The sequence below is a fragment of the Pteronotus mesoamericanus genome, unplaced genomic scaffold (assembly GCF_021234165.1).
Source record: "Pteronotus mesoamericanus isolate MK-2021 breed Mesoamerican mustached bat unplaced genomic scaffold, CSHL_Meso_final contig_57, whole genome shotgun sequence".
NCBI lineage: Eukaryota > Metazoa > Chordata > Mammalia > Chiroptera > Mormoopidae > Pteronotus > Pteronotus mesoamericanus.
Genome location: NW_026555203.1, coordinates 722161 through 741059, shown reverse-complemented (window position 1 = coordinate 741059; position 18899 = coordinate 722161). Strand labels below are relative to the sequence as shown.

Genomic DNA, 18899 nt, shown 5'->3' with positions numbered 1-18899 from the left:
AATGGTCTATAATGGTATGATTTGTGAGGTATGAGACAAGCCCCTCTGTCCAAAACCATCCCTCCCACTAGCAAAGCTATCTGAAATTCCTCATATTCAATACACTCATTGAGGTCCTCCTTAAGGAGACCTATGTGCTAACTGTTAGGGGGCAATTTAACATGTTTGCTAACTGTCCCATCACTGCCAAGCAAAGCCTTGAGGGAAAGGGGAGAAGCACAGGTGAGCTCTGTGGAAAGTCCAGGTAAGTCTAGAGTTTAGGGTCAGGAGAACAGGCCCAAGTGGAACTCCACAGAGAGGCATCCAATTGAGCCAGGAACAGCTGGGGGTACTAGGTGTCTAGATTTTCTACAATAGGATATGGAAATTGGGGCATCACAGATGAAATTTGGAATAGGGGTGGCAGTGGCAGAAACAGTATTATTTCCCTGTCCCTCTGTGACCAGTTGCAGAATCTCCCCTAGTCTCCTGGGATGGAGGGGAAAATGGATTTGGGTTCTCTGCTTGCTTATTTATGTGTTCATTTTTACATTAATACAGTGACTTCACACTTATGCCCCAACCCAGCTAGATGGCTTCACTGAGACTTTAATCACACATTCTGAGATCTAGCTCCCCTTGCCCAGTAATCACAGCTGCAGCCTAAGGGCCAGGCAAGCAAACCAGACCAAACTTCCTGAATGAAATAGGCTAGCCTTACCTTATAAAGCAAAGGCCTCTAGCTCCTCTCTAGTTGTAGATCCCATTTCAAGTTCTTATAGCTATGACAGGGAAGGATTTCCCTGATCTACTGCGCTCTCCACCAAGAGCTCTTGGGGATTGGCTGTGCATTTACCATGTTCCAACCCACTGAGCTGTGTGGCCCAGATGACAAATCTACACATGAGCACAGAGAAAGGCCACAGGGAAATGGCTGTATTGTCAGTGGCCACTGACCCAGCCCCATAGGCATGAAGGCCAAGAGTCCCTGAGACCAAAGGCCCATCGGTGTTTGGTTGCCAAAGGGGGCATCCAGATCTAGCTATCTGTCCCCTTACCTTGTCCCTTTTCCCCTTCAACCCTCTCACACCACCCCCAAGCTTACCTAGACTTAGATTGTTGACCTCCCTGAACTAGATTCAGAGAAGAGTTGTTAAAACTGCTTCTGGACAAGTTTGGTCTCAGCCTCCTCCTTCTGTGGTAATCTGCAGCCTCCTTTTTCTTCTTTTTGCCAAAAAAATCCTTGAAGGCTTTAAATTTGGATTTCTTCTTTCCTGGAAGTTGTAAATGAAAGTGAGACAGTGTGATGGTGGAAGGGAAGACAGAAGAGAAAACAGGGTCTTCATGACACAAAGGATGACTCTGATCCCAGGTGCCCTGTAGATCTTGGCCCTTGTTCCCACAGATCACGGCACAATTCATTTGGTTTGTTCTCCTCTTAATACTCAGTAACAAAGAATCCGAGTTGCTGGTGAGAGCAGGAACTCAGTCCCCTGCTTGTGTGTGGTATTTAGGCAACCTCTATTCAGGCCCAACTCATCAGACATTCACTTTTCTTTCAATGTCAACTATTAATATACATCTGTTGCCTGGCCCTAAGAAGTTCATTCATATGCAGCAGTTATTGAGCCAACATAAGCATTTGTTAACCCCCAACTCCACCCCAGTGGCTGGGGTCATCACAGTCCAGTTGGGAAGTTAACCTTTTGCGTGTGGAATCCAAGTGGTGGTTGGTACTGCCCAGGGCTTCAGGACCCTTGGAAATCTATGTAGGAGTTGATATTGCCCAGCCTGTGTGCTGAAAGAATACAGACCCAAAGAGTGAATGTGGCCAGTTGGTGCATTCAGGGAAGAGTTTCTTGAGGAAGGAATTAAAGAAAAAGGGAGAAGGCTGGGAATCAGAAAGAAGAAAAGTTGTTTGTACAAAAGGCATGCCAAAATTGGACATCACAGGGTTTTACAAGGGGCGTGCATGAGTGTGTATGCATGTGTATTACGTGCATTATGTGTGTTCTTCAATTACTGCTGATTGGTTTGGATTATCTATAGGGCTGCTGCCCTCTGCACATGCAGATAATTGAAAGGTTGCTTTATGTATAATATAATAATTAACAGGACATCAGTGAGGAATGTGAACTTTAAATGCCCCTAAGGCTCTGATTGGGGTTTCTTTAGTTTCCTGGTAAGCACATATGTCTTCACCGGGGCTCCATAGAAGAGAAAAAAGGGGAAGAAAAGTCATGATACACTCTTCAGAGGGAAGGAATTAGCTCTTATCGCTTTCACGTGCAATGATTTACTAACTGAGGTGTCTCATTGCAATTGACAACAGTCTGGTCTCTGGAAGGCCTCTTGCCAGCACAGCAATGTTGCTGGCAGTAAAGGACTCAGCCAGGTAGTTGCCAGTGAGGCTGTCATTACAAAGGCTTGATGACATAATGGCAAGCACCTCCCCAAAGTCAGAAAACTCTGGAATTTTTGGCTTGGATCCGCTGTCAATTAGCTCTGTGACCTTGGGTAAATCACTCAGCCTCTCTGGTACTCAGCAGGAAAATGAGGGGATCACACTAATCAGCATCTCCCAAAGTATGTTCAGAGGGATACTCATGGATCTGTGGCATGAAAAATGGGTCTGCAGTCCAGTCAACTGGGCTGACACTGGATTAGACAAATGTTAGGTAGGGGTCTGATTTCCAGCAAGACTTTCCTGAAATTTCGACATGCCTTTGCGTATGGTGAAGCTCCAAGAAACTGGACAACACTATTGTCTCCCAAATATGTGTTAGCAGAATGTCTGGCAAAACACACTAGGGAAATGCTAGACTAGGGCTCTTTCTAGTTCTGCGATGGTATGACCTATGACATACCAGGGATTACTGGGCCTGGTTTCTAAATTTCAAGGCCTGTCTTAAGTCCTGTTGCCCACCAATCATTACAATTCATACTTCTCCCTGCATATCTAAAATTTGAGTGTTGGCACCACAAGATTTGCATCTGAACACTCTTTAGTCTGCACATTGATTCATCCATTCATCTATTCAACAAATATTTATTAAGATCAAGCACTTACTACATTTTGGGTATCATGAAAAAGGAATAGGATAAAATTCTATATCTTAGCTACTATTCCCCCATCAAAGCTGTAGGCAGGCCCTTATTAGCATCTGTTTAGCAACTGGCATAGTGCCAGACAAGCTGTAGTGCTCACAATACAACTGAGTCCACCGAGGGGTACAGAATACCAACATAGTTTGTCTCTTCTCTTACATTGAGATCACTGAGCAGAGTCACTCTGAAGCATCCCATAATTTAAACACTGGCTCTTATTGGGGTTGATGTAAATTGTAAATAATGTAGGTAAAGAGCTTATCATAGTATCTGGTGTGTAGCAAGTGCTAATAAGTTTGAGCTAGTATCAGGTAATCAATAATTACTTGTTTATTAAGACCAGGTTCAATTCTATCTATCTAATCTATAGATAAAGGGAAGCAGCCCCACATCTATAACTCAATAGTGAGCTCTAAAATATACATGATTAGAGAAAAAGAAGCTAACATGGGGAAGGGGAATGAAAAAAAGACTGTAGCCCTGGCTGGTGTGGCTCAATTGTTTGGAGCATCATCCCATAGACCAAAATGTCATGGGTTCAATTCCTAGTCAGGGCACGTACATAGGTTGCGGGTTTGACTCCCAGTCGGGGCACATAGTACAAGGCAACTGATCAATGTTTCTGTCTCACATCAATGTTTCTCTTTCTCTCCCCCTTCCTCTCTCTCTAGAAGCAATGGGAAAAAAATGTCCTTGGGTGAGCATTAAAAAAAAAACAACAAAAGACTGTAGAACTGTTTGATTGCTAATTGCTTCTCAAGCAATTTCAGTTTTGTATGACTTGGGCAATTCTCGTCTACTAGGAGGTCTCTATCTAGGGTCATGGTCAGGACAAACTTGGTAATTCTACCCAGAGATATGAAGAATAAAACATGAAGATACAACAGAAAACATATACTTTTCCAAGTTCCCTTCTTTAATTTTCTACAAGAAAAATTAAACTAATTTCTATGAAAATAAAATTAAATATTTAAAATGTTTGACCTCATAGAACTACTATGAGAATTCAGTGTGAAAGTACTGGCTCTAAAATAATATATTTTGTTCTCTGGCCTACTCTCTTTTTAAAAATATTTTAAAACTTTATTTAGTTTTAGAGAGGGAAAAGGAGGGAGAGGGAAACATCAATGTGTGGTTGCCTCTTGAGTGCCCCCTACTGGGGACCTGGCCCACAACCCAGGCATATGCCCCAACTGGGAATTGAATCAGCAACCCTTTAGTTCGCAGGCTGGCACTCAATCCACTGAACTACACAAGCCAGAGCTCTGGCCTTCTCTCTTAACCTCCCCACCCCAAAATGATTTCTAAAATCTATGAAATAGTGAGATTTTATGTAAAATCCTCATTACTATACTATACTAATTACTGTAATTAGGTTTTTACTGAAAATTGTTACCAAATGGATCTCTGGGGAAAATGCTCTTTTTTGTAGTATTTGCCTATTTTTGTGGTGTAAATACTCCCACCTCAGTCAATTTCAAGCTATCAACATTTTGGAAAGAGATATGCACAGTCACTCAAGCCAGTGTGAGCCAGCTCCAACATACCAGTAATTCCTGCCCAGTGAGGACAAACTGGGAAATGTCCCTTTACAAACAGGAAGGAGCATGCTGTATTTTAGCCTTTGCCAGCATTGCCATTTTCGAAACAGAATTAATATGATTCTTTTTAAAAGATTTTGTTTATTTTTAGACAGAGGGGAAGGGAGGGAGAAAGAGAGGGAGAGAAACATCAATGTGTTTGCCTCTTGCATGCCCCTCTCCACTGTGGGCCTGGCCTGCAACCCAGGCATGTGCCCTGACTGGGAATTGAACCGGAGACACTTTGGTTCGCAGGCCAGCACTCAAGCCATTCAGTCACACCAGCTGGGTCTAATCGATTAGTTCTTGACAGGTGGATCTCTTTCTGGCCTTTGGAAAGGGGAGCAACTTTATCTTAGAGTGTTTGGAAACATAGTGATTGTTGCCGCTCTTTCGTTAAAATGCCAGAATGGAATAGAGGAGGGCAGAGCTGGAGGACTGGGAGTTGCAAGCATACTTTTCATTAACGAGCAGAAATATTTGTTGCACAATCTATAAACACTTCATAACTGAATCAAAGCACTTCTAATAAGCTTTTTGGCTGCAAAACTGAATGCACCCGCCATTACCATTGCATGAGCAAACAAAAGTATACATTAACACATTTTTATGTTCCTAAATTAACAAAATGACTGTGACTCTAGAACTTTAAAAGAAGTACTAAAAATTAAATATGCATATATTCCAATTTCCCCCAATTTTCCATTTTTACCAGGCAAAAACAACTTATTTTCCCATAAAGACTCAAAGTGCCTTAAGCAATGTGTGTCTCTTTCAATCATGGGCACTAGAGGGAAAGAATGCTTGCATTCCTCCCTGTGGGGTAGCTCTGGGTATGGTGGTGGTATAGCTTTGTTGGTGGGGAATTGAGGGGGGCACCAAGGGATAGTAACCATCACACATGGTGGATTAGCTGCTCTTTGGTCTAGAGCAGTGGCTGAGAAGCTGGAGACAGCCTAACTGAGCAACCCATTGCCAGACAGCCAATGTCAGCTGCAAGATTCCAAGTCTTCAGCCTACTCTGGATTAGGAGACCTCCTCATCCCTAACCACATTAGACACCATGTATGGAGATGAGCCCTGGAAGTGAGCTACAAATTTGGGAACTGTGTGCATATGTTACTTTTGAAACCCTAATGGAATCCAAAAGAGTTGCCATGTATTCAAGTGTATAAATTGGTCCTTCAAGTTTTCTTTGTAAAGGGGTGCCTTTAAATTGCCAGCAGCTGAGTCCTATGTGGGCTGGTTTCAAGAGCTGCTAAAAGTGTAAAGGGTAGATAGACGTATACTGCAGATTTAGGTCAAAACCCGTATTTGTATCCAGCAATGTTTATGTAGGTCACCTATACACTGGATAACTTTATGTCCCATAAGGTACAGCAGTGGTGGTTAGGGAGCTGGCAGATGAGAGCTGACAGCTGTCTGGACTTCTCCTATAACAAAGCCATTCATCTCCCTGTCCAAACCCAAGGACTATGTATTCCCAAACAGGCAGTAGCTTTCAACATCCCCATCCAATGAGGGCTTGCAGTGTGTCATATGCCAGAAAATGACCCATGGCAGGCAAGTCCCCCCCCCCCGGCCCCAAGAAGAAAACACCATTAAATCCAACGACGGAAATCATTGCTGCTGGGTTGTACATTTGCTTATCCACCATGCACACAGGCAGCCCATATAAGTTCAACTTAGGGAGCTTTAGAAATGCATCACCTAATGATGACCTTGTTCTCTTGCACTGCTGCTTGGAAAGAAAACATCTCTAATTAGCCTTTCTTCCCTTCAACCTCCCAACCACTATTTTATCCTCTGGCTAACAATGAATACTACTAAAAATTACTCAAATGTTTGGTCTTTAAAAAAATCTTGGAAACAGAGAAAAGGCATTTCCTTACCTCCACTCTTCACCAAGCTGCGCCGCATTGGCATCTTCTTTTGTAGCCATCTCTCTAGCTCATATTAAAAAAAATAGGTCAGTTGGTTTAGTGGTTGGGGTTGCCTAGGTGAGGAGGCCTATCATTCATTTATTTATTAGTTCATTAATTATTTTTGAGTGTCCAATCACTCTCTCTGAGGCCTAATACTAAACAATGGTGACACAGAGATGAAGACCCAATCCTTCCCTTCAAAGATACATGCACCAGACTCACTATCCCCTGCCCCATATGATCAGTGAAGTCAGGTCTCCAAGAAGCCACAAAAACGTTCCCCTCTCTCTGTCCTTCCATACCAAATCTTCTTCGCCAATCACTACTAAAAAACTCAGCAAAAATGGAAGAACAACCAGTAAACTGTTAAATGTGGTTCTGGCTTTAAGTTCAATATCTCATTTTATGTCTTGGGTTCTTTTTGTCCCTTTTTTGATATCAATAAAGCTTATCATTGTTTCATGACTTTTGCCTCCCTGTCTATCACTCATGGACACCTATCACTCATATAGTTGGCACCATAATTTAGGCAGTAGATATACATCTGAGTAAGTTTTGCAACAAGAAAATTTTTTTAAATTGAATCTTATTTAACAGAAGCCTATGGTGGCATTTTTCATTTGTTTCCTCTTTACTGTTGGTTGAATTTGGATAACTAGCTACAGTAAAACCTCAGTTGAATCTCTCTGATCATGGCTGCTCTGATTTTTCTGATTAAGCAGAAATGCTTCCCCTGCTTAGTAAGTAGGACCTGATAACCATCCCAAAAGAATATTGCAAGGCTTCAGAGAACTCTTTTGACTATGAGATTGGAAATGAAAGTGAAGAGTTTAGAAGAGTAAAAAGTAAATGTGGACTGAGCGTAATGTTGTTAGAAATTTGATATGAATTTATTTGCTTGTGACTTGATTATCTTTCCTGATGGGTTAATTATTGGTGGTTAAACACAGTAAACAAATCTAGTTCTAGTTATCAAGATTTTATTGTGCTCCTTACCCTCATCACTGGCCTCCAGAAATTCCACACTGCCAGAAGATTCACTTAGTGATTCAGCTATAGTAGGATCACTAAAGTAAAATATAGAGTAAAAAAGCAAAAGATCAGCTTTTGATATCCAGAACACAGCACAATCATTTTACCCTACCCATTATCCTTCATTTAGAGCTCCAATTTTCAACTGGTGTACCACGAGAATTTTTAAAACATGCAATACCTGACTAGTCAGGGACACTGACCTCTTTTCTCTAAGACTGTAAAATAAAAAAATGACAACAGCCAACACAATAATAGCAACACAATAATGCCTTGTCGTGAACCATATATACAGGTCATATAATAGAGTTGCTTTGTATTGATTATGTTGCATAATAAATTTGCATCTCATTGGCTAATTCTTGGTTCCAGAAATCCTTACGTACAAGTAAAGGCATCTGTGATTTTTTTTAAAAGTCACTTTGGAACAAAAAGGGTAGGTAATTACTATTATTAATTTTTTTTGTAAATCAATCAAAATTATACCTAGTTTTTGTCAGATCAGCAAAAAATATGATTTTTAAAGAAAATCATATTATGATTTTGGTGTGCTGCAGAATTTTAGTAAATAGTTTATGTAAGATGAAAAAGTTTGAAAATCACTGAGTTAGAGTCTTCAAAGTTCTTTCCTTTGAAAAAGGCAATGATTCTATTTAAATGAAATGTCCGGAATAGACAAATACATAGTTAAAGAAAGTGTCCTACTTTTAGCTGGGGAGATAGGTTTTCTTTTTGTTTCTTTGGAGGGGGAGGGCAGTGAGTGACAGCACAGGGATTCTTTTTGAGGTGGTGAAAATGTTCTAAAATTAATTGTGGTGATGGTTACATAAGTCTTTGAATATATTAAAAGGCATTGAATTTTATACTTTAAATGGATTAATTGTATAGTATGTGAATTATATCTCAATAAAACTGTTACCCCAGCCCCCCCAAATGTAAAAATCCTCATCTATTACTTTGTGTTGGGGCCCATTCCTTTTGGAAGTGTGCCCAGGGAGACAAAATTGAATTGATAAGCCATTAAAGATTATAGCATTTGACCCTGGCTGGCATGGCTCAGTGGGCTGAGCACTGGCCTGCAAACTGAAAGGTTGCCAGTTCAATTCCTAGGCAGGGCACATGCCTGGGTTGCAGGACCAGGTCCCCAGTTGGGGGCGTGTGAGAGGCAGCCAATTGATTTTTCTCTCACACATTAGTGTTTCTCTCCCTCTCTTTGTCTCCCTTCCCCTCTCTCTAAAAATAAATAAATCTCTTTTAAAAAATCTAAAAAAAAGATTAAGGCATTTGACTACATAAAAATTTAAAACTTTTGCTGACAAAAAAGTAAACAGTTAACAGAAGATTAACAAACCAGGAAACAATACTTGATACAGATCTAGGGGCCAATTTTCTTAATTTGCCAAGCGCACACATAAATCAATAAAAGACAAACAAGTTGTTATAAAAGGGAACAAAGGATATGACAAGCAGTTAGTTTATAGAAAAAGAAATACAGCCCTGACTGGTGTGGCCCAGTGGGTTGGGTGTCATCCCACAAACCAAAAGTTCGCCAGTCTGATTCCCAATCAGGGCACATGCCTGGGTTGCACACCAGGCCTCCAGCTGGGGGTATGTGCGAGAGGCAACTGATTGATGTTTCTGTTTCACATTCATGTCTTTCTCCCTCTCTTTCTCCTTCCCTTCCCCTCTATCTAAAAATAAATAAAATGTATAAAAAGAAAAAGGAAATACAAATAGCTAATAACCAAATAAGAAAGGCTCAGTCCCACTCATAATTAAAAAATGTAAATCAAAATATCAAGTTAACATTTTCACCCATCAGGTTCTCAAATTTCAAAAAATTTTAGTTTTGGTGATGTTCCATTACTAACATGGATGGGAAAAATAGAAACTCTCATACATGTTGGAGTTTGAATTGCTTTGTGAAGAGCAATTCTGCAGTCTCAAAATATTATAAAAATGCATATACCTTTTGAACCAGTATCATTGCTGCTAAGACTTTACCCCATAGATATACTCACACTTGTACACAAAAACATGTATGCAAGAATACTTTTCACAGCATTGCTTTAGGCAACAACCAAAATGACCATCAAAAGGATATTTCCCCCATGACTGATTTTATGTCATGTGAGAATTATCTCTCCTTATGCTCTTTTCCATTAGTGCAGATAATCAATTCAGAGTCAATTGTAAGTTTTCCATTCAATCTAGCCTTCTGGCAAAAGTTAGGAATGACAGGTCTAGGGAAGCCTGTCAGTTGATATTCAAACCTTTATAAATGCTGTCATTTTTATGAGTTTGGGGCAGGGATTTGATGGGCACCATAACCCAGAGAAAGAGTGTTGTATTAATACACAACAGGAGGGTTGTAGAGAGGCAAGTACCAACAAGTGGGGCTAAGTAGATTGTGGAGCGCCACCCCCACCCCAATCTTATCTGCTCCCAGACATAGTCAGGCTGGCTAATGGATGGGCTTCAGGTCCATCTGTATTGCTATCTATAGCTGTAAATCCCTGATGCACCTCTGGAGGTAAAGAGGGATGACCACAGGCTCTGAGGTAAAGATGAACTTCTGTTCCTGGTGGGCTTTGGCTGAAAGATATCAACACTTTGTTCAAGTCACTCAAATTCTATCAGCTAATATCACAATTCTCCCTGAAGATGACTTAGCCCCAGGCCCACACAACGCTCACTAGTATACACACATATACACATGCATACACACACACATACACATGCATACACACACAACCCATCTAGAGACCTGGAATAAGAGCAGGGGTAGGGAAATTCAGAAGCCCCTCAACAATTCAGAGGGAGAATATAAAAATTCCTTCGACCATTACGGGTGAGTTTCTGGACCATCTTAATAAATATGGCAGCACCCCAACCCCTGCCACTAAGGAAGGCTTTTTAGACACTGGGGAAATAAATTATCTCTGAGCTTTAGAGAATCATGTGGAAAAGGAGACTGTTTTCCCAAATACCAGGTCACAGCAGACTAACATTTTCCTTGCTCCACCACTGTCGTGAGTAGAAGGGAAACAACAACTGAAGGGGGTGGGACAAAAGTAGGTTTACAGTTGTTCATAGAGTAAAATAATACAATAATGAATAAATAATAATACAAGAGTAAAGTGAGTTTCGTGTACTCACAACTGTAAGCTTACTTTTGCCCCACCCTATGTGAAAGACTAATGGGAGAACAAAGAAAGAGGGCATCTTGGCCGCATCTGAATCCCTGGAGCACTAATAGAATTATTCAATTTAACTCTCATTCCATTTAACTAACTCTTGAGTTTAGACTGTCTCAAATTCTTTGTGGTATACTTGCCTCATTTCCCCAACTGAATCCTAGGGCCCAGAGGACAGCACCACCATCCGCTGAGCTGTCTCGCCTTCTAAATAAACGAACCAATGACCACAAAAATATACACAGACCTCCTCTTGGTTGAAATCTTCTTCCTGTTACCACCATTTCTATGCATCTCTTTAAAGAAAATTCAAGAGTTATGTATACTTACTACATATATGTCTTCACTTCTTATTCTCCTGAGCTCACTCAAGTCAGGCTTCCGAATCGAATGAGTTCCAAATCCCCCCAGCAAAACTGCTGTTGTTGAGTTCAACCATCATTTACCTGACATCCCAGCCGCATCTGACACTCTCTCCTTTTGAATAGTTTTGTGACGTGCCTTTATCGCCAACACCACATTCCTATAATTTTCCTCATTGGCTGTTCCTTCTCAGCCTCCTTTGCTGAATCTTTCTCCTCTGCACTGAATTGGAAATGTTGTAGCACTTTATGGTTCTGTCCTGGGGCTTCTTGTTTATCTACAATCATTTCTGAAACTAGCAGGATTAGATAGAAATGTTACTATGAGCCGCATATGCAATTTTTAATTTTCTAGTAGTCACATTTTAAAAAGCAAAGAGAAGCAAGTGATGTTACTTTTAATACTATTTTATTTAACTCAATAAAATCAAATTATTATCACTTCAACATGTAATCATTATAAAAATAACAGCAATGAGATATTTTAAATTCTTTTTTATACTAAACCTTTGAAATCTGGTTTGTATTTTAAACATATAGCACATCTCAATTTGGGCTGGCCACATTTAAAGTGCTCAACAGACACATGTGGCTAGTGGCTACCATATCCTAGATGATCTCATTCAGGCTTTAAATACTACCAACATTCTGGACTCTAAAATCTCTGTAACTAGACTGGACCTCTTCTTGGAACTCCATATTCCTCTAACCAATTGCCCAGCCACCATCTCCACCTCACAGTGCATATCAAACTCTTGGTTCCTCTCACACTTAGTCTTCCCTCAGTTTTCCTCATCTCAGGAAATGCCACTTAGCCAGGTGCTCAGACTAAAATGTAGGAGTCATTGATTCCACCACTATTTCCTTTCCATGCCACATCTAATCCAACAGTAAATCCCATGACTCTTCCTTCAATATATTTGTATAATCCAACCATTTCTTGTTTTGTTTGAACCGCCATTATCTCATTGCTGGATCAGTGCAATAATCAGTTTTCCTGTTTCCATCTTTCCCTGTCTATTCTCCACACAGCAGCAACATTAGTCACGTCAGCCCTCTGCTCAAATCCTCCCAGTGGCTTGCCATCACATTCAAAACAAATCCCAATTCCTTACCTTGGGCCTTATGTGATCTGGCCCCATGTCAATGCCCCAATACCCACTGATCCTGCTACCCTTCTATTTTCTCCCTTCTCTTCAGCCTCACTGGCCTTCTTACTAATCCTCAAATATACTCACCCCTTTCAATATCAGAACTGCATTTGCTGCTCCTTCTGCCTGGAGGATTCTTTCCACAGTTAGTTGCATGGCTGACTCTTTTGTAGCATTCAAGTCAGCTCAAATGTTACCTGCTAGAGAGGACCTTCATGATCATCCTAGTTAAAGCCCTCTCCGACTCTCTCCGTCACATCATCCTTTATTAATATCTTTATACCACTCATCACTATCTAAAAGTACATTCTATATTAATTTCATTACTGGTTTCTTGTCTGTCTCCTCCATCAGAATGTAAATTCCATAAGGGCAAGGACCTTGCTCTATTTTGTTCATCACTGATCTCCTGGCACCTACAATGGTACTTGGCACATATCAGGCACTGAATAAGTGTTGCACAAATACCTAAATTCAGTTTTTAAAAAAAGGTGGGGGAGTAATATAAAAACCATCTTGCAGCTAGCAGTTTCTTAGAAATAGAGGCATGCTATGAGAGGCAGAGGAAGGCTTATCTTGGGAGAGGAAACTTCTTGTTTCCCAACTTAGCAGGACCTGCCTTCCCTCCCAGGAAGGTGGGCCCCACAACAAGATTATTCAACCGTGGAGAACCAAGTACTCTTGGGCCCTTCTTATCTTTGGTGCATAGAGTCTATCCTCAGGTGTCCCAGGCACAGGACCCCTTGGTATGGAGCCCCACTCAACTAAGCTAGGCTCTGACCCTCATGGAGGAGGTTTCAGGAACAGATACCTTGCCCCATCCTACTTTACAGCCACCATCACTGGCAAAACTTCCTTCCATTTGCCCTCAGGCTGACTTTATTACCAGAGCTTTGCTTCCCAAGTATCTTCTCATAGAGGCATCATTGTATTTCTTTCATGTGTCTCATTATGGCTAATAAAAATTAATTTGTTTTTAATGGCCTTGGGGTTGCCTCCTCTGGTCTATAATGTTATTTGTGATATTTAGCAAAAGCTACTGTCACCTCACTGGTATCTCAAAAAATAACAATGTTCTCTCTAAAATACCAATCTGACCATGAGCCTCCCTGCTTAAACTAGTTCACCAGATTTCCGCTGCCTGCAGGATGAACGCCAAGTTCCTAACACTCAAGGCCCTCTGCAATCTGGTGTTTCCTGCCCCACTCCATTCTACCAGCACTCCATCCTCACTTATACCCCCATGTTCTGGTCTCCCATAATCACTAGTAATTCCCTAAACATACCATGTTCTTTTACATTCTTTGGGCTCTGCACAGGCTGTCCACTTGACCCCTAATACAGCCCCCGAAGCCCCATGTCCTTGAAATCTTACACATTCTTCAAGATACAGCTCAAAGGTTACCACACATGCTCCATGCTTTGATCCCTTTACATATGCTTCTATCAGAACATACCACCTTGAAGACAGGGACCACATTTTGCTTATCTGGATATCATCAGCACCTCTCTTGATACCAGGCACACAGAAGATGCTCACTATGTGTTTTTATAGGTGGATGAATGCAGGAGTGGGAGAAGGGGTTGAAGTGACAAATAGGAATCAGTTGGAAAAGTAGTCCTTTTTTAAAAACATATGGGGACAACTTGAGACATACTTTTAGTAAAAAACCCTTCTGCATTAAATCCTATGAAAAAGCTGGCAACCTGAGTAAGAAAAGGATAATGTAGGTTTTTATCCAGTAAATGATGAGAGGCCTTCACAACCACATCCTAGGTGCATAAAGTCATATGATAATGGTCATCGGAAAATCTGGCCCAGCAGATATATAAAGTTTCATTATCAGTCATTATTTAAATGTTGGCTTACTTACTTTCTCTTGGCCAACCCCAGATGCTTAAGCCCCAGAGCTGACTTTTCCTTCTCAGACTATCTGACTTAAGGGCTCAACAAGGGCTCTGGGGAAAAGAGAGAGGGAAAGAGAAAGAGAACAAAGGGGAAAGGCTTGTCTTCCATTCTTCCAAGGTTGTTGATATTTTTTGACCACAGTCTGGTTCAGGTTCAAGGATTCAGAAGACTACTTGACAGCTTTGCTGCCTTCCCAGAGTGGGCAATGCTCATGGAAAGCAGCCAGCCTTTTTAAAAAAATCTGACAGGATGAAATAGTTTTCATAAAGTCTGTAGTAGACAGAATTCTAAGGTGACCCCCCAAATTGTTGCCCCACCCCCAGTGTGTATGCCCTATAAATCTGCACCCCCTGAGTGTGGGTGGGCCTGGCCTAATCAGGTGAGCTCTTTTAAAAGAGTGTCTAGAGGTCAGATATAGAAGTCAGAGAGATTTGAAACTACAGCAGGTACTCTCCTGTTGTCTTTAAGGGAGCAAACTGCCAGGCTGTAGAGAATCAAGTGGCAGGGAGTGACAGGTGGTTTCTAGTAGCTGAGGACAACCCTTGGTTGACAGCTATCAAAAAAGCAGTTCACTTGGTTAGAGCATTGTCCTGATATGCCAGGGTTGCAGGTTCAATCACCAGTCAATGCACATACAAGAATCAACAAACGAACACATAAATAAGTAGAACAACAAATCAATGTCTCTCCTTTGTGTGCTCTCTTTCTCTCTCTCAAATCAATTTTAAAAATCATTTTAAAAATAACAGAGACCTCAATCCTACCTCAAAAGATCTGAATTCTGACAACAACCAGTCAGAATGGAAGAAAACCTGGAACCTCTGGTGAGCCCTCATTTCTGGCTGATACAATCATTGCATCCCTGAGCAGGGGACTTAGCAGTACCATGCCTGGACTCTTGACTTATAGAATCTGAAAGATAACTTGTGTTGTCATAAGACACTAAAGTTTTTGGCATTTGTTACACAGAAATGGAAAACAAACACAAGTCTTCCAGGCCCCAGCTGTAATTGAGGAAGAAGCCAAAAGTGGGGTTTGACTCCTGACAGGAATCAAACCAGCGACCTTTTGGTTCACAGGCTGACACTCAGTCCACTGAGCCACACCAGCCAGGGCAGAAGCCCAATCTTAATGGTCATTTATCCCAGTTCTGAGAGCCCTGATGGATACCTGCCCAAAGCAATAACCAGCACATTATCTGAAAAGACATTGTCAGCCTTAACTGGCATGGCCCAGTGGGTTGGGCATAGTCCCCCAAAGCAAAAGGTCACCAGTTTGATTCTCAGTCAGGGCACATGCCTGATCCATATTTGTCTTGCGCATCCATGTTTCTCTCCCTCATTTTCTTCCTCCCTTTCCCCTCTCTAAAAATAAATAAAATTCTTTTTTTAAGACATCTTCAGCAACCTGTGCAAAGCCAACCGTCAAAATGCCAAAGGGTGTCAGTAAGAAGACATACAAGGAATAGAGGGTCACTTGTCTACATTCCATACCCTCACCAATAGTCATTTGACTGCCAAAAGTATCAAGCAGATGCCCAAACATGCTGCTCTAGGAGACTCCTGCCTCGGATACCTGCTCTAGAGTAATTGTCACTGAGGCTTTTCTCCCACTCTAGGAGGTCAGAGGCAAACAAAAGCCTACCACTCTCCACTTCCCTGCCACAAGGAAGCGCACTTCAGGAATATTTCTTAAGAATCTGATCATCATGGGGGTGGGGGAGCATAGCTTTGTCCTGGAGCCTGGAGGCAATCTCAAAAGGATAGGTTGGTTGCCTTGGCTGGAAGACTGCTCAAAATTTCACTGGTGATAATCCCACTACTAAGAGAAAAGGGTTACTCTTTAGAGATGCAGCTGCAATAGCCACACTAGCTGCCTCTTCTCTTTTTTCTTCTTTTTCTTTCTTTGTGCCTTTTCCTCCTTCAGTGCTTCCATTTAAAAGATGTTTAGCTTTGACTCCAGCTTTGCTTTTCCTTTCTCCTCATTGCACCTTACCCCCAGAATAAACCAGTAGAAACTCACAAAGACCCAACTTATGCCACCCTAACACCTTAGAGCCTGGGCAGGGTTAAAAATGCAGAAAATTTGGCCTAAAAGATTCTTTCTGCATTTAAGTTTCTGAAACTAAATTTGAATTGTTTAAATGAAATGTTAGGATTGTTCATTGTCAATTATACAACATTGTACAATATACAATTCTTTAAACTTTTCTATATATTTGAGATTTTTATTTTTGTTTAATCCTCATCTGATGACATTTTTTTCATTACTTTTAGAGAGAGAGTAGGGAGAGAGAGATTGATGTGAGAGAGAAACATTGATCGGTTGCCTTCTTGTACCCACCCTGACCGGGGATCTAACCTGCAACCTGGGTATGTGCACTGACCAGGAATCAAACCTGCAACCTTTTGGTCTATGGGATGATACTCTAACCAACTGACCAGGGCATGAGATTTTTCAGCATAAAGTGTTAGGGAATATTTTTTTTAGTGGATGGCAGGAAAAGGTTGTGAAGAAAAAAGAACTTGACTGATATCTAGAGAGAACTGTGACCTCAAAAGAAGATATTTTGTTTTTTTAATAAACATCTCTAAGACTTGAGCCTTCCATGAAACCAATACAACTTTTAGAGACCCCACACCTCAGTCTGTTATTAATTAGCTATGAGGTCTCAGATACACTAAGTCCTTTCTCTAAGCCTCAGTTTCCTCACCTAAGAACTAAGGGATTGAATGATTGAACTAGACTTGGAGCCCAGGGTTCCTTTTAGTCCAGACATTCTAGGATTCTTAGAGTCACTGAGACAATCTTTCAAAGTTCCCAGTTCACCCCGAGAGAGGACAAACTTTGCAGAGGCCCATTATAAGCTCTGCTTGAGTTGGCCAACAGGAGACCAGCCTTCAGAGCAGCTCTTCAGAAGCCTGCTAGTATTTTTAGAAAACTCTCCTACTTTCAGACTCTTTAGAAACCTAAGCTATTTTTTCCCATTTAATAAATGCACAGGGTTTCAGGAGATTTGACTTAAAATTCCCCACTCATTCTTTTCTCCCCTTTGAAAGCAATTTTTTAAAATTCTTCAAATCAGGAGTTCATCCTTATCAGAAAACTCATCTGAGAGATTTTCCTCACTCCTCCAACTCTGAATAAGCAAACAGGCATTTCTGCATCAAATAGGGTCTTTGGATTACTGTTATTTGGCTTCTGAAACCACAGGCATAGTAGAAATAAACATTCTTCACATGTAAAAGTAAAATTAAGTCCTTCAAAAATAAGTAATGAAGGTTTAGTGGGGATTTTTTTCACACATGATTCCCTTAAAGGGCTTCTGGAAACCCCGTCCAACTATCACAAATGAATAGTGAACTACTGTAGAAACCTATGTCCATATGCTTTATGCAAATTCAGGAAAGTAGACTTTTCCTCTTATCTACTGGGCTCTGTTCAGAATGTGGGCAGGCAAATGGGCCTGGGCTCCCAGGACCTTTTCCTTTCCCCAATGCCCATGGGTCTCAGAAATCTCTTTTCACTTACTTTCCTCTCCATTTTTCCAGGACAGCTGGTGTTACAGAAAGGAGACATCTAAATGCAATAAGGAAAGGGGAGTAACATAACCCACAGTCCTTGGCCCATGAGGTTCCCAGGATGAGAAATAAACCATAATGGCCTTGTTGATATAAAAAATGCAACATGACCAGTTTTTGCTAGCAATCTTTTCTGAAAAAAACAGTGCCTACATTTGTTGCTTTAAAAAAATCTATTATCTAGACTTTCCCATGTTTGTATGTCTTCCTCCTGTTTCCCATTCCTCATTTTGAATATCTCCCTTATATGCTATAGTAGATAACTGAATTATATTGTTATAACTTGTTGCGTTTGTAACAAGGAATACAATTCCAAACGTTCAGATTAGAAGAGTAAAATCTTTATGTTTCTACTATCAAAAATGCAAATAACTCATTTTAACAAATGGGGCCCTTTGTTAAGTTTTTCCCATTTAGCCTTGGCCCCAATAAGTAAAACTCTTCCTCTCCCTATCAGGGTCTGAGTCTTTTGAGAACTGGAACATCTAACTAATGAACATCATCACGAGCTGTGTGACCTTGCACAAGTCATGAGATTTCTTTATGCCGCAGTTTCCTTATCCATAAAGTGAACTTGCTCCCTCCTCCCAAGGAAGAAGGAGCTATGAATGTCACAGTATCAAGTCCTTTTGCAGTGGCCTTTATTCTCTGATCTAGTAGTTTCTGAACAGATGTTCCTTTGTCACAGAAAGAAAAATCTGGCATCTTGACTATCTGAGGAAGAAGCATAGTTGCAAAAGGGTTAAGCTATATAGTTCAACAAATCTATGTTTGACTCCTGGCTCTTGTCAATTACTAGCTTCTGATCTTGGGCAAGTCACTGAATGTTCAAATCCTAAATTTCCTCATCAGTTAAGTGAGGCTAAGAGTAGTACTAATAACATAGGCTAACTGTGAAGACTGATTCACTTAATAACTATTTATTGAGTACCTACTGTGTGCTAAGAGATCAGAATAATGCTCCAAAAAGAGAAGGGCTCTGCTCTCACAAAGAATTTTGTGAACTAACTCATACAAAGTTATTGGCATGCAATATAACACATAAGAAGCACTCAATACATGTTAGCTATTATCA

General features: G+C 40.8%; 1 protein-coding gene across 1 annotated transcript in view; it reads right to left on the bottom strand.

Annotated features, from left to right (window-relative positions):
* KIAA1210 (KIAA1210 ortholog) overlaps nucleotides 1-6587 on the bottom strand; it is a 40945-nt gene extending 34358 nt beyond the window's left edge. The window contains exons 1-2 of the mRNA XM_054580335.1: nucleotides 6560-6587; nucleotides 1085-1253 (exon numbers count right to left, since the gene is read on the bottom strand). Coding sequence (XP_054436310.1) covers nucleotides 1085-1253; nucleotides 6560-6587 — 197 coding nt within the window. The remainder of the gene's footprint in view (nucleotides 1-1084; nucleotides 1254-6559) is intronic.
* Nucleotides 6588-18899: the final 12312 nt, after the last annotated feature.